At 45.1% G+C, this 15,610-nt stretch overlaps 1 protein-coding gene across 2 annotated transcripts; it reads right to left on the reverse strand.

Annotated features, from left to right (window-relative positions):
* Positions 1-1,729: 1,729 nt before the first annotated feature.
* Positions 1,730-10,603, reverse strand: LOC112258781. Of its 2 annotated transcripts, XM_042327501.1 has the most exons (10): positions 10,311-10,603; positions 9,154-9,248; positions 8,787-9,052; positions 8,542-8,666; positions 8,372-8,408; positions 7,993-8,261; positions 4,272-7,756; positions 3,995-4,146; positions 3,793-3,874; positions 1,730-3,550 (listed from the first exon to the last, which is right to left on the reverse strand). In XM_042327501.1, exons 3-10 carry the CDS (start codon positions 8,955-8,957, stop codon positions 3,393-3,395), a joined length of 4,479 nt encoding a protein of 1,492 aa, XP_042183435.1. In that variant the 5' UTR covers positions 8,958-9,052; positions 9,154-9,248; positions 10,311-10,603; the 3' UTR covers positions 1,730-3,392. The 2 variants fall into 2 exon arrangements, with proteins under 2 accessions (XP_042183435.1, XP_042183436.1); XM_042327502.1 differs by lacking the exon at positions 10,311-10,603 and having other exon boundaries at positions 9,154-10,275.
* Between the last annotated feature and the right edge of the window lie 5,007 nt (positions 10,604-15,610).

A 15,610-nucleotide genomic window follows, 5' to 3' on the forward strand; every position in this document is an offset into this window, starting at 1 on the left:
TGCAGATGTGTTGTAATGAGCGAGAGAAAAAAATGGGACATCAATTAAAAAAAGAAGTCGCAGACGATTTAGTCTCAAAAGCTTTATAAGTTTATAAAGACATGAGTGATGTTGTTAAGACATTTTTGGACATTCTAAATTTCTGTAATTCCTCATGTCAGTGGTGAGGCACTCTTTCTGAGCTCAGTTATTGTGCACAAAATGGAGGGCACCAACATTTTTCTTTCAGACGTAATGGGGGGATGAAAGTGGGTTACATTGCACACTCCTCCTTGATCAGCATGATGCCAGCTGGCTACGAAAAACTTTAGCCAACTTTTCAGCTACTTTTCCTCCAGACAAAGTTAATTTATCAGTTACGCAATGAGAGCCATGCCCAGGAAGCTACCTAATGTACTGAGCCATGGACAGGAGCAGGAGCCATGAGAGGAGGCTTAAAGACAGAGAACATGGCCTGGCCTGTTCTGCACCTGACCGTGATCGCCCCCTGGGGTTGAGGAGGAGAGATACAGGACTGAGGAGGCAGGTGGTTCTTCAAAATAAAACAGGCTGTAAAGGACTGACTACTACAGTAAAGGACTGACTACTACAGTAAAGGACTGACTACTACAGTAAAGGACTGACTACTACAGTAAAGGACTCACTACTACAGTAAAGGACTCACTACTACAGTAAAGGACTCACTACTACAGTAAAGGACTCACTACTACAGTAAAGGACTGACTACTGGAAAACATATGTCATAGCTACACAGACATACATTTGAGGTATAACGCAGAAGAAATCATAGTTATCACTACAAAATGGAAACAGTCACATCCAATAAATAAAAATGACTTCTGCACACACTCCTGTACACTCTGCACATTTTATGATGTCAACATTTGTCAGTAGTATGACTAGTAAGACATTTTGTAAGTGCCAATAATAACACCCAGCCCCCCCCACCCCAGCTGCTCCCTTTCTGCCCAATAACTAGATGCTAAATGATCTCATGTAGATGACCTCAGTCCTGCAGAACAACATGTGTCATCAGGCTCTATCTAGCTGTCTGTGTTTGGCTTATTGACCAGCTCAAAAGGAAATCTTTAGGATCTAACTGATTCCCATGGTGGCCATAGGAGCCAATACCCCAATGAAGCTCTTCTTAATCAGGACCTGGTGAAGGCAGCTGACATCACTCTCATGCTGTTGTCCGTGTGTCTTTGTTTGAGTGATGAGCTACGTGTTTACTGTTTACAAAGCCAACTGTGTATGTGTCTTAGTGACAGGCACAAAAACTCACACTCTAGCCTCCCCCAGAGAAACATCCATAAAATTATACAGCCCACTATCCTTAAAGACAATCTTCCTTTTCAAAGGGTTGACCTTACCACTAAACTGACAATGCCACAGATGTGAAGAATGATTTTTAAAGTCAGTTCTTTACCATTCACAGTGCCCAGTGAAATACCACCTGATTATAAAACATGGGTGTGAGAGGGGGTTGAAGTGGGGAGACAGAGTAGCCCCTCCCCGTAGGGTTCCTTTCCCGCCCACTGAATTAGCGGCAGATTGTTCCTCCACAGTTGTGTCTGATTGGATAATGGAGGTTGGTTAGGTTGGATGATCTTCACAGTGGGTTGTGTATCTGTGTAAGATTACATTTTCTTTTGGAAATGAGATGAGGGGGAAGGGAGGGGTTAGATCCTGTGTGATCCACACACACACATATACACACACACACACTCACAGACAGACACACACAGACAGACAGACACACACACAGTAGGGTGAGTTAATCCGTTTCCAAACCACTTGCTCTTGTCCTGGGAACTGGTGCAAGTAACTAATTACTAACACCGATGAGCAATGCGGGTGACTCATAATTGCCATTTTGTACATTCAATGTTTCAATTGACGGTGGCCCTCGAATATAGAATTCTAAATAGGTCAGTTTAGGAACTACATCGCTGGCAGATGACAGCAGCAAAGCACATCTGACAGTGATGGAAAACATAAGGTTTCATCCATAATATATGAGACACATCATCCACAGACCGTCACTGTATACCTCACAGCACCATTACTCTTCTCTTCATCCTGGACTGGCTGATTGACCTCATGGGGCGATGCTGTTTTTCCTTCTATCCCTTCCATTTGTTAGGGAGATGGGAGTAATCATGTACTTTGCCTCACGCTGAGAATATTATTAATAGTGAATCACTGTCCAGGGGGGAGTGTACGTGTCTGCCGGTGTGTTTGTTGGGAGGCGTGTGTCAGTCATTTACCCTGTCTTCACAGATGATAAAGCAGCACCAATATAAGCTGTTGACTACTGCTGAATAGAATATGAGGGTTGGTCCCAGATGGTATGTGCAGGGTTAGGGGGCGGATGCCTGTGTCACCGTCAGAGGGAGGCATATTCATGATTCAACAATGTTCTCCATCAAAGTGCTGTGGGCTCAGGGTCGTGTGGACAATATTACATTATTAGAATCCCGAGCTGCGCCCTCCGTCGAACAACTTTCAGTGCTCTCTGAACTCATCAGTCAATGTCATCTGTCAAAATGCTAATGTCAATGTGAGTTCTAATATAGACAATTCTATGAATGTAAGAAATAGCTTGCAATTTGAGTTCAGTTACCTGGTTTGAAGTCTACATCCTTATTGTTGACATATTTTACACTCTTTTCCCTATTAAGACTAAAATACCATGAGCAAAGCCTTTGATGTCCTATATTACACACAAACAAATAATCCGTCTGATGTTCCACTCAAACATGCAGACCAAAGATATGATCAACAGGGGTAAAAATTGAGTGAAATTCCATGATGAAGAAAGACATGTGAAGGGTGAAGCTTTGGTGTTGAGAGTGACCCATGTAAATGATGGTAGGATGTGCTGTATACCCTTCGGAAAAGCCACACTGTTCGAGGAATTCCCATCAGGAAGGGTTATAGTTTTGTCACTCAGTCTTGGCCCATGTGCTCCCCCACACCTACTACAGTCATCGTGTGCATCAAACGTATGAGGCCTCACCATGTTAATTCTAAGCGATCCAGATGTAAAAACGAATGATGAAGTACTGTTGTTAAACCAGCCATAGACAATAAGCTAGGAGTGGGATGAGTGGGATACTGTGAGAATTATCAGTGCGTCTCAGGAGTCTTAGAGGTGGGTAGCTGGGGATTCCCTATTTGACATTTGGAATATGGGCATGCCACACTGAAGGTAAGGTATCCCTATAAGAAGCAATATTTTGTCTTTATCAGTATTCCACAATCAATGACCATAAAAAGTCTACCACTATAAAGTATTAATAACTTGTACTAGTCTTGTTATTTTGCACATACGACTGCTATAGACACAAAAATAAATGCAGTAATGTTTATTAAAATCAGGCACTTATCTAGTGTTTCTTGCCTGAAGCTCCTCTGAAGGGGCTGGTGATGGCTCGAGAGAGGGCCCGAAACACCCTAACCAGGAAGGGGCATTTACGGGACTGGGGATCCTGTGCCGTAGGTGCAGGTATCAGGTCCTCCATGGGCGGGGAAGCGGAAGGAACCTCTGAAACCAAAAGTGTGCAATGCTGTCATCATGGCTACTTTGAAGAATCTCAAATATACATATAGTCTGATTTGTTTAACACTTTTTTGGTTACAACATGATTCTATAGTCTATAACACTTTTTTGGTTACAACATGATTCTATATATATGATACTGTATCTTTGTTCACTCTTGCCAAGGTCGTAACAAACTGGTCACATGGTGATTAATTAAAATGACATAATCAATGCTTATTACTCACTCAGTGACATATCACTGAAACGTTTTGTTGGCAGCGCTTCCAGTTCAGGGTGCTTCTTGGATTGTCCTTTTCTCTTGAACACCTGTTGACAAAATATATCCTGACATTAGAGCCCTCACAATATCTCATAAGCCCACTGGCTGTGGGATAATTAAATCGCAGCCCTAACTTAGAGGCAATTCCAAAACACAAAGCTCCCTACCTTCGGGATGTTAGGCATTTTGAAAAGGAAACGCCACTTCTTGCTATTCTTTTCCCCTCCAGCAGAGCGAGGCGTCACCTCAGCGTTACCATCAGCTGGGTTAAGGCTCCTGGTGGGGAATTCATCTGGTTGGACTAACCTGGAAACTAATTCTAGGAGAAGTAGAGACGATACATTAGGCACAGTTGAAGTCAGTAAACTTTACACCATAAGAAACAATCTATTGAGTACGTTACAAAAGATTCCTCTACAGAGTTAAAATGGCAATTGAACTTACCATCCTCTGACTTCACTGTGGGCTTGGACACATCAGTCAGGGTGTCCATCACTGTGTTGGTCATTATCTTAGTGACCTGATCCATCGTCTGCCTTACTCCGGTGGAAACGAGTGACACATTTAAACACTGCCCCAGGAGAGTCCTAACAGAATTTTCGGCAAAGCTGTAGGCGAGCTCAAAGGCATCATTCCTTGACAGCTTTTTCAGGGCTGGCTTTGGCAATGCCGGTTCAGAGAAGCTCCTGTGACCAGCCATGGATTGAAGTTGCCGGCTTATTGTGATCTCCTGAATGAGACTATGGACCTTTGTGATGAGGTCGTCTGACACACCTTGAATGGTTTCAATGGAGACGAGCCTCTCAAGGTTTTCCTCTGTTGAAGTCTTCCTTGATTCGTCCGTCACCAGCGTTTCCATTATAGTTTGCAATATAATGTTGGTGTCAGATATGGATGTTGGTATCAGACATGATGGTTGACATACAAGCTCTGCAGGGGAAGAATCCTGGTTCCTCTCATGAGTTGACAAGTATTTTGTCAAGGATTGCTTAGACAGTGATTCTGGCACATCTATTGTGATCAAGCTGTGGGACGTTGTCCCCTTTATCTCATCTGCAGTCAACTGGTCAAGGCTCTCAAGAAGAGAGTCCAACATGTCAGTTGTCTTCTTTCCAACAGATGAATTATTCGAGGCAACCACTCTGCACTTGATCACATTTAGGATCTGGCTGAGGGTGTTTTTAGCAGATTTGGTGAAACTCTGCTTAGTCACTGGCACAGTTGAGTCTTGGAGAGCCAAAAGTGGTTGGCAACTTTCACTCAAGAGAGAAAAATCTCCTTTCAAACTGTGATCACTCAACACTGACATGCTCTTGGTGGGTGTCAATGTGAAGGTGTCAAAGTCTTGATTTTCTGTTGACGCGTCACCCTGAGACGCAAGGGATTTAGACCTTTCAACATTGGCTAAACTGTCTTTTGTCAACATCTTCTCACTCCTGACAGATTGAGATCGCTCCGGGTCATGAGCAGTGTCAGAGGCCTCAAAGTATCCATGTTTCTCCAAGGGCATGGAATCCACCATATCTTTGGTTTTGGAGGCTGGCACTGGGGACATGGAGAAGAAGACCTTCAGCCTATCCCTCACTCGGTAGTAGATGTTGTGAGCCACATCCAGGAACTCATCAAAAACTATTTTAGGTATGAGGTGGGACTCTGTATCCATGGTCTCTCTCTCTAGGTCTTCCACAATAATGTTCACAATGTCCGAAGCTGCTGCAAACAGGTGTTGTGAATAGGTAGCAGGCATATTCAGTAGCTCCAAATGGTTGGCCTTGCGAGCAATGAAAACAATTGCAGCTCCAAAGATGGCCTCACTCACGATTTGGTTAGCCTTTGTGTGGAACTCCATACTTAGAATACTCCGGATGGAAATATTAGAGGTTCTGCTGCTGCTGACTGCACTTTGTGGCTGTGTGAGTGAGGAAATCTCACCTGAAATGGGGAGGTCCTCCAACTTTGAGATGAGAGCATCCAACTTCTGGCTGAACTCCAAGAACACATTTAATGTCCTCCCTCCAACGGAAGAAGAACAGTCTTCCTTAGAAGCCTCAACCTTCAGAACTGAGGCCACCTTTTTGATGACCTCTTTAGTGCATGTGTTGAGGGTTGTCTGGTTGTCTGAGATATCACTCAGAGACCTGAATGACATACCTGAGCTGTTAATACTGGTCTTTTGCACAGGAGATACCTCCAAACAGGCCTCAGTTGGGAGTGGTCCAGTTGCAGAGAGCTTGGTATTCAGAGGGACGTCTTTTTCCTCAGTGAGATGGTGTAAACTGAACCACTTATTTAGTTTGTCCAGCACATTGGTGTACAGGTTTCGTGAACTTAAATGTACTTCCACCCAGAACTTTTTGCGACCAGATTTTGTGGCTGCTGAGACCTTATTTGCCTCAAATGCCTCCTGCAAGTCTCCTAATACGCCATCAAAAAGATCAACCGATGCCGCTGCAATACTTTCAGGGGAAATATGGGCAGATAAGATTTCCTCTAATCTATTAGTGTCGCTTGAAGGGGTTTTGTTCAGATTGGCAAATGTCACATCTTCCTCCTTAAGGCCCTGAATGATGTGAGAAACATCTATGTCCTCAAGACTCTGTGACAGAGAAGATACCAGGTCTCTGGCAGCAAGGTTACCCTGGGAGCCGGCCTCTGTGGCTGGGTTGAGACTCATCTCAATCTCAAGCTCATTTTGAATTGCTTGGCAGGCAGTTGCCACAGCAAACGCTGAGTGAGAGCACAAGAACTTCAAGTCAGAGTCTGAGATGGGCAGAGATGGTGAGTCGTGAGTCATGGACATGGCCTCCAGACTGCTCTCAGAAACAAAGGGCTGGAGTTTTACGGAGACTTGTCTGACCATCTCCCCAGCAACACCGCTGATGTCTATTGATGAGCTGGAGCCGGTGCTCTGTGGATTTAAATGTGTTTGGCTGTCCAAAAGTCCAAGATGATAAAGAACATCACCAAACACAACATCCACAACATCATTCGACAATGCTGTAATTCTGTTGCTAGACAGGAACTTAGCTGGATGCACGTCGTCTGAGGTCCAATCACAAAGGGATTCTTTGGATGAGCACATGGACAGGCTCTGGATTGTTGGAGTTGCTGATATGCAGCTTTCATTGGTAGACTCGCCATAGAGTTGTGACATTTTCATTTGAACGGCTTTCACGATCTTGCCCTTGGAGACATTCAACAAGTGGTCACTGATGGACTGCCTGGAGGACTGTCTACTTGCAGATATTTGAACTACCATGCTTTGAATTTCAGCAGAAACCGCAGTAAGGAAGTAACTCAAAGGGGTGGTCCGTTCCTGCTCAGTTCTTCCATTGTCTTTAGTCCTGAGGATACTATTAATGATGGTGACTATTACCTGTCCAGCCAGAGGACCCAATATGGCTTCAAGCTCCCCCTCTAATTCAAGCGGAGACTTTTTGGACTGGCGACTGCTGGACTTGCTTCCGTGCGCAATATGCGCCATGGCGTGGGCATACATTGATGCAATTGCCATGCTCAGCATCTCTTGAGCAAACCGAATGCTTGCTGAGTTGCTGCCATGACCTTCAGTTCCCTGATCACAACCCACATGTAGCATTAGCTGAGCTAGCCTGGAGTTGATGACTTTCATCACCATCTCCACAATTTCCATTACCAACCGGGTGTCTGCAGAGACGATGATGGGCATGAGCTTCCTCTGCCTACTCCGGCTGGACGGCAGTACAATCTCACTCAGCGACCTACATGCTCCACTGTGGACCATTTGATTGAAAACACAGCTCTGAGACAGGCCAAACACAGACCTGAGTGGTTCTGAGCAGGGTCTGTCCTTGACCTCTCTATTGTCCCCCTCAGGTGTAGAGAGATATGTGAACTCTCCAGGGATCAAGTCTTCATCGTCCTCTTCACTCAGGAAAGAGGTCATTGACCTAAAGAATGCACACAACAGAGACATAGTAACAAAAATGTCCATGGCGTTTTGGACTCAACCTCATTATTATTACTACTGAAAAGGAAGTAAACCGAAAAACATTTTAGAGCGCTTGTATCCATCTAAGCAGTATCTCTCACTAAGTGGGGCTGGTTATTGGTACACATGGTGAGGGGTATGGGAGTAATGTGTGAGGGTAGAACTTCTTGGAGGGAAGTGGATAGTGGTGCTTACCTGTGAGTGGAGGGGAAAAGTGTGGGTGTCCGCATGCTCCAGGAAGTTTTAGAGCTGGTGCTCCTGCTGGGGCCTTGAGTACAACTTAATCTCACAGTGCGGGAAAGAGAAGTTACTGCCTCCTCACTTCCTGATCCAGGAGAGCCTGGCAACTCAGTCAGCTCTATCTGCATGGTGAGGTCAAGGGCTGGAACCACAACTGTCGATTTGATCTTCTTCACCCATGTGACAATGTCCATGCACTTGGCAGTAAACTCATCTCTGGTTAACTGCAATGAACATATAGAGAAGTTAGACACTGTACTGATATAATGACTTAGAGCCATGTGATTACTCACCATTTAACTAACCAAGCAGACAGGACCTGACTTTAACTCACCTTGGCACGCATATTCTCACTCAACAGATTCCAGTGTCTGAAAAGTAAATAAAAGATAACTTTTCTAATGGGGAACATATCTAGGAAGCCAAGTTGAGCTGGGCATCTAAAATATTTATAATAAAATCAAACAGTCAAGGGGAGAATAGGAAAGCCACAGAGCAACATACTTGTCAGTCATGTCCTGCACAAAGGTGGAGAGGTCTGGGGAGCTTCTTTGCAGCCTGACAAGGCTGTCCTGGGACGTTGCAGCCTGGGGGGCCGTGGGCGTGGTGGTGAAGGTCACATCAGTATCCTGGGGACGACAGGAAGTACAGTTAGGCTGGAATTCAATCGACTCTAGTACTCTGTCCTCCCAAACACACACATACAATGCAACTAGTAGATTAGATTGAGAGGTGACTACAGTCCTCACCTCTAGTTCCAGGTCTCCAGAGTTGAGTAGAGAAGTCTGGTGTGGCTCCTGTACATGGGATGGGCTGGCTGTCTCTAGATCAGCCTGCATCTCACTTTCTATTTCAGCCTCTAGTGACTGGGTTGGGTCAGCTGACTTCAGATCAGCCTCCTGCATCTCGCATCTCTGCATCCGGTTCAGCCGCTATTGACTGAGATGGGCTGGCTATTTCTTGATCAGCAAAGAATTGGGCCAGGCTCCCCGTATCAGGCTGATCTTTTTCATATCTGTGCAGAGGAAAATAATCTCTCTATGATCACTGAGACCTAGCCATAATGTATAGACCTTTGACCTATGTGTGAATGGATAATTTGTGTAAATTACATACCTGACTTCATCCTGCATGTCATCAGCAATATTGATAGGGTCCTCAAGAGGCTGTGATTCCAATATCTATGAGGGTGAGGTCATCACTTTTGACCTCTGAAAGACATCAGAAAGAACTGTACATGCCTCACCTTTAGCCATCTCGTTGGTCTCATCTTATCTATAGTGAAGGCGAGGTTATATCCTTTGACCTATTGCAACTCTTTCACCAGAGAGGAAGAGGCAAAGCGAGGGTTTACTTTACCCAAAATTTGTCAGCGAAAATAAGACCACGAAGTGAAGAATTTGTATGGAGGTCAATGAGAGTATTGAACTTGAACAACGAAAAATGTCATCGGTAATTTGCTGCGTGATGATTATTTGATAGAATACAAGTTTCGTAATGGTTAGGTTGTTTGGAATGCACTGATATAAGCGGACACTCATGGCATTTCAGCAACTTTGGAAAAAAATCTACTTTATATTGGAGTTGTGCCTTTTGTTCACACATGCATCTGCCCTCTCCTTGGCTTGAATGGTCATACCTGATCTCACCCCCTCCCGCCTGCCTTCCAGGATATGTATTTCCATTGTTAGAGTGGCCACTCAACTATCTTGTCAATATAATTGATCATCTTTGCTTGCACCCAACCTAAGGGTCATAACCTTTGACCCCCTGAAGTCATTAGAAAGTTGGCCTACATGCTACATCTAGCCTATTACTTAAATGTTTTGGTCAATGACAGCCTATAGGCTACCTTTTAACCCACATAAATGAATACAATTGGATGTTATCCTGCTGTAAAATCTGTATAATCATTCTTCTTCTCATTTACAATAACCACAGCATTGAAAATAAAGTAACATACCTCAGATACTTTACTCTCCATGTCTTTTCCTTGTAAAATAAGAGAATGCGCATCCAATGATTAACACTAGGTCGTCCAGTCAACAACGAAGATAAGACTGATCCAAACAGTTTTTCTGTTCAGTTTTAAACCTCATCAATTATGACGTAACAATGTTATGAGCATTTTACGCAATGGCAAATGCACCCCCGATGCAACGCTTTGTTTATGGCCTACACATTGAAAGTACTGAATTTAAATGGAAGTTCTGGGGGTGGTAGGCCCATGTTTTGCAAAACAACATAAAAGGTGATACACTAAGTTTACATACCATAACGTCGCAGTTGAGCTGAAACTATCCTTCTATAAGATCATGAGAGTTTTTGAATAAGGTCGAACGGTACACCAGTATCTATCTGTACGTTAGAGCTATCGTCGTCATCTCTAACGCACAGGTACTGGGGCAGGTCGCAGGTAGTTACATCCCTGCTCTGATGACTCCTGTAATTCAACCAGATATAAGGAGAACAGGCCAATAAACTATAACTGCACAGTCAATACCTATTACTGACCATCTATGTCCACCCTAAAATCCATAGTCATACCCAATCATTAACATCGGTTCAATAAACTCTACCCAGCCTATATAGAGGACTTCAATAAATAAGGGTGGTACCTAAAAAACGAACTAAAGGACATATTGCCCTCTTGTGGTTAGTAAAGATAATGACGTGATCCCAGTCTTCAAAAGGTTACTGACACCAAACTCTCGCGAGGCTCGGTCCAGAAGTACCGCTATGAAATTAACACTACAAACTAATAGTCTGTTTTTATGGTTTAAACCTGTCTAGCGGAACCCCTCGCCAACAGCCAATGAAATTGCAGGGCGCCAAATACAAATCAACAGAAATCTCATAAATCAAATGTCTCAAACATACCAGTATTAGGCACCATTTTAATGGATCTTTGAGGTTATTGACCTTTGGCCGAGTTTTTAATCTATAACAGACAGTGGATAGTAAATCAAAAAATGTATTTGAATACTGTACTTTGTTTCAAAGCATTGTTCCAAAATAATTGAGCAAATTCAACCTGATCAAATAATCTGTATAAGAAGGAGGAAAATAGGAATGTACTATAATTTGTTTAGTGGATTCGCACCCACAAACCTGCTTTACAACATACACTATATATAAAAAAAGTATGTGGACACACCTTGAAATGAGTGGATTCAGCTTTTTCAGGCACACACATTGGTGACAGGTGTCTAAACACACAGCCATGCAATCTCCATAGACACACATTGGCAGTAGAATGGCCTTACTGAAGAGCTCAGTGACTTTCATCGTGACACCATCATAGGATGCCACCTTTCCAACAAGTTAGTTTGTCAAATTTCTGCCATGCTAAAGCTGCCCCAGTCAACTGTAAGTGCTGTTATTGTGAAGTGGAAACGTCTAGGAGCAACAATGGCTCAGCTGCGAAGTGGTAGGCCACACAAGCTCACAGAACGGGACCCCCGAGTGCTGAAGCACGTAGAGCGTAAAAATTGTCTGTCCTTGGTTGCAACAATAACTACAGAGTTCCAAACCGCCTCTGGAATCAATGTCATCACAAAAACAGTTTAGTCGGGAGCTTCATGAAATGGGTTTCATGGCCGAGCAGCCGCATACAAGCCTAAGATCACAATGTGCAATGCCAAGCGTCGGCTGGAGTGGTGTAAAGCTTGCCGCTATTGGCGTAATGAATCACGCTTCACCATCTGACAGTCCGTCGGAGGAGTCAGGATTTGCCAGATGCTAGGAGAACGCTACCTGCCTGAATGTATAGTGCCAACTGTAAAGTTTGGTGGAAGAGGAATAATGGTCTGGGACTGTTTTTCATGGTTTGGTCTAGGCCCATTAGCTCCTGTGAAGGGAAATCTTAACGCTACATCTTACAATGACATTCTAGATGATTCTGTGCCTCCAACTTTGTGGCAACAGTTTAGGGTATGCCCTTTCCTGTTTCAGTATGACAATGCCCTTGTGCACAAAGCGAGGTCCATACAGAAATGGTTTGTCGCGATCGGTGAGGAAGAACTTGACTGGCCTGCACTGAGCCATGACCTTAACCCCATCGAACACCTTTGGAATGAATTGGAACACTGACTGCAAGCCAGGCCTAATCGCCCAACATCTATGCCTGACCTCACTAATGCTCTTGTGGCTGAATGGAAGCAAGTCCACACAGCAATGTTCCAACATCTAGTGGAAAGCCTTCCCAGAAGAGTGGAGGCTGTCATAGCAGCAAACGGGAGACCAACTCCATAATAATGCCCATGATTTTGGAATGAGATGTTCGACGAGTGTCCACATACTTTTGGTCGTGTAGTGTACATTAGGCCTACATATCATAAAGTATATGGCATACTGGAGGCATACTTTCAGTGCCAGTTCTGTTTTAAAACCTTGTACGCCTACGATTATAACCCACGATTATCATTGCACTCACACACACACACACACACACACACACACACACACACACACACACACACACACACACACACACACACACACACACACACACACACACACACACACATCTTCCTTGTTCAAAGAAGCTGCCTGTCGTCCAGACAAAACGATTGAGACCATAAAGGGACCCAGTGTAGGCTTTGGAGAGGTCCAGGGTTGGTTAACCGACAGAGTGGAGGTGGAGGGCTTTCTCTCTCACAGACGTCTAGGGAGTCTTCACAGCAGCCGGGGTCATGAAAGAGGTCAGCACCATAGACAAGCAGTAAAATCACATTACAAAAACATAAAAATACACCTTATGGAACAGCGGGGACTGTGAAGAGACACACAGAGGCACAGACACACTCTTACACACACACACATGATAACGTACGCACTACATACACACACATGTACACATGGATTTTGGTTTGTAGATATGTGTGGTAATAGTGGCCTGAGGGCACACACCTAATGGGTGTGAAATGTAATGGCATGTTTTTTACATTTTGCTAGACCCCAGGAAGAGTACCTGCTGCCTTGGCAGGAACTAATGGGGATCCATAATAAATACAAATGCATCCTGTATTAATTCCTATGCTCAGTAATAATTTTGTCATTGTTTATCCACAGTTCACTGGCAGTGAACTGTGCATTATTGCAGTAGAGCCCACCTATGGAAGGTCTATATGTGTGTGTGTGTGTGTACTTAGTGCAAGTTGACACATGACAGTCATTAACTACTTGATTAATTGAATTGCTTTTTGTGAAGGCAAATATACACTGAGTGTACAAAACATTAGGAAAATTGAGTTGCACCCCCTTTTGCCCTCAGAGCAGCCTCAATTTGTCTGGGCATGGACTCTACAAGGTGGTGAAAGTGTTCCACAGGGATGCTGGCCCATGTTGACTGCAAAGCATCCCACAGTTTTGTCAAGGCTAGATGGCCTTTGGGTGGTGGACCATTCTTGATACACACAGGAAACTGTTGAGCGTAAAAAATCCAGCAGCATTGCAGTTCTTGACACACTCAAACCGGTGCTCCTCGGGTTGAGAGCCAGACCCTGTCCCCCGGTGCGAACACGGGGGCCTCACTGCGGTGACGCTCAGCGCTCTTCTTCTGCCGTCCACTCTCCTGACGTAGTGATTCCTGGACGGCCCTCCAGGTCTCCTTAGAGCGCTGCACCCACTCCACCGCAGGAGCCTCGGTCTGGCTCTGATGCCATGGTGCCAGAACCGGCTGGTACCCCAGCACGCACTGAAACGGTGACATGTTGGTAGAGGAGTGGCGTAGTGAGTTCTGGGCCATTTCAGCCCAGGGGACGTATCTCCCCACTCCCCCGTCCGGTCCTGGCAACACGACCGCAGAAACCTACCCACCTCCTGGTTCACTCTCTCCACCTGCCCATTACTCTCCGGGTGATACCCCGAGGTCAGGCTGACCGAGACCCCCAGACGTTCCACACTCGGGATGTGAACTGGGGACCCCGATCAGAAACGATGTCCTCGAGCACCCCGTAGTACCGGAAGACGTAGGTGAACAGAGCCTCCGCAGTCTGTAGGGCCGTAGGGAGACCGGGCAACGGGATAAGACGGCAGGACTTAGAGAACCGATCCACAACGACCAGGATCGTCGTGTCTCCCTGAGACAGGGGAAGATCAGTGAGAAAGTCCACCGATAGATGGGACCACGGCCGTTGTGCAACGGGGAGGGGTTGTAACTTCCCTCGTGGCAAGTGCCTAGGAGCCTTGCTCTGGGCGCACACTGAACAGGAGGAGACATAGAATCGCACGTCCTTAACTAAGGTGGGCCACCAGTACTTCCCCCTAAGACCCCGCACTGTCCTTGAACTCCCCGGGTGACCCGACGAGGGTAGACTATGAGCCCACCGAATCAATTGATCACGAACAGCGAGCGGCACGTACCTACGAACCTCCGGGCACTGTGGAGGCACAGGTTCCCCCCTTAGCGCCCGCTCGATGTCCGTGTACACCTCCCATACTACCGTGCCACCAGCCTAGCCGCCGGAATGATAGGAGTAGGATCAATGGACCGGTCCTCGGTGTCGTAGAGACGGGACAGTGCGTCGGCCTTAGTGTTAAGGGAACCTGGTCTATACAAGATCGTGAATCTAAATCTGGTGAAATACATGGCCCACCTTGCCTGACGAGGATTCAGTCTCCTAACTGCTCGGATATACTCCAGGTTACGGTGGTCAGTCCAGATGAGGAAAGGGTGCTTAGCCCCCTCAAGCCAGTGTCTCCACACCTTCAGGGCTTTAACCACAGCCAACAACTCCCTGTCCCCCACATCATAGTTTTGCTCCGCCGGCCCGAGCTTCTGGGGGGAGGTTCTTGGGTGCTCCGCCCCCCGATTTGAATAATTTTGCACGCCCAATTTTTCAGTTTTTGATTTGTTAAAAAAGTTTGAAATATCCAATAAATGTTGTTCCACTTCATGATTGTGTCCCACATGTTGTTGATTCTTCACAAAAAAATACAGTTTTATATCTTTATTTTTGAAGCCTGAAATGTGGCAAAAGGTCGCAAAGTTCAAGGGGGCGAATACTTTCGCAAGGCACTGTAACATCAAACAAAAAGGTGAAAAAGGGATCGGTGGCAGCTTACATCTTTTTTAATGTAACCTTTATTTACATGACCATCTGATCATTTATCACTCCAGTGTTATTAATCTGCAAAATTGTAATTATTCGCCTACCTCCTCATGCCTTTTGCACACAATGTATATAGACTCCCCTTTTTTTCTACTGTGTTATTGACTTGTTAATTGTTTACTCCATCTGTGTTGTCTGTTCACACTGCTATGCTTTATCTTGGCCAGGTCGCAGTTGCAAATGAGAACTTGTTCTCAACTAGCCTACCTGGTTAAATAAAGGTGAAATTTAAAAATTTAAAAATTTAACTAGGCAAGTCAGTTAAGAACAAATTCTTATTTACAATAATGGCCTCCCAGGGCCAAACCCTAACTCGGACAACAGTAGGGCCAATTGTGAGCCACCTATGGGACTCCCAATCACGGCCGGTTGTGATACAGCCTGGAATCGGAACCAAGGTCTGTGGTGATGCCTCTATCACTGAGATGCAGTGCCTTTGACCACTGCGACACTCGGGA

Source organism: Oncorhynchus tshawytscha, linkage group LG09 (genome assembly GCF_018296145.1).
Source record: "Oncorhynchus tshawytscha isolate Ot180627B linkage group LG09, Otsh_v2.0, whole genome shotgun sequence".
Taxonomy (NCBI): domain Eukaryota; kingdom Metazoa; phylum Chordata; class Actinopteri; order Salmoniformes; family Salmonidae; genus Oncorhynchus; species Oncorhynchus tshawytscha.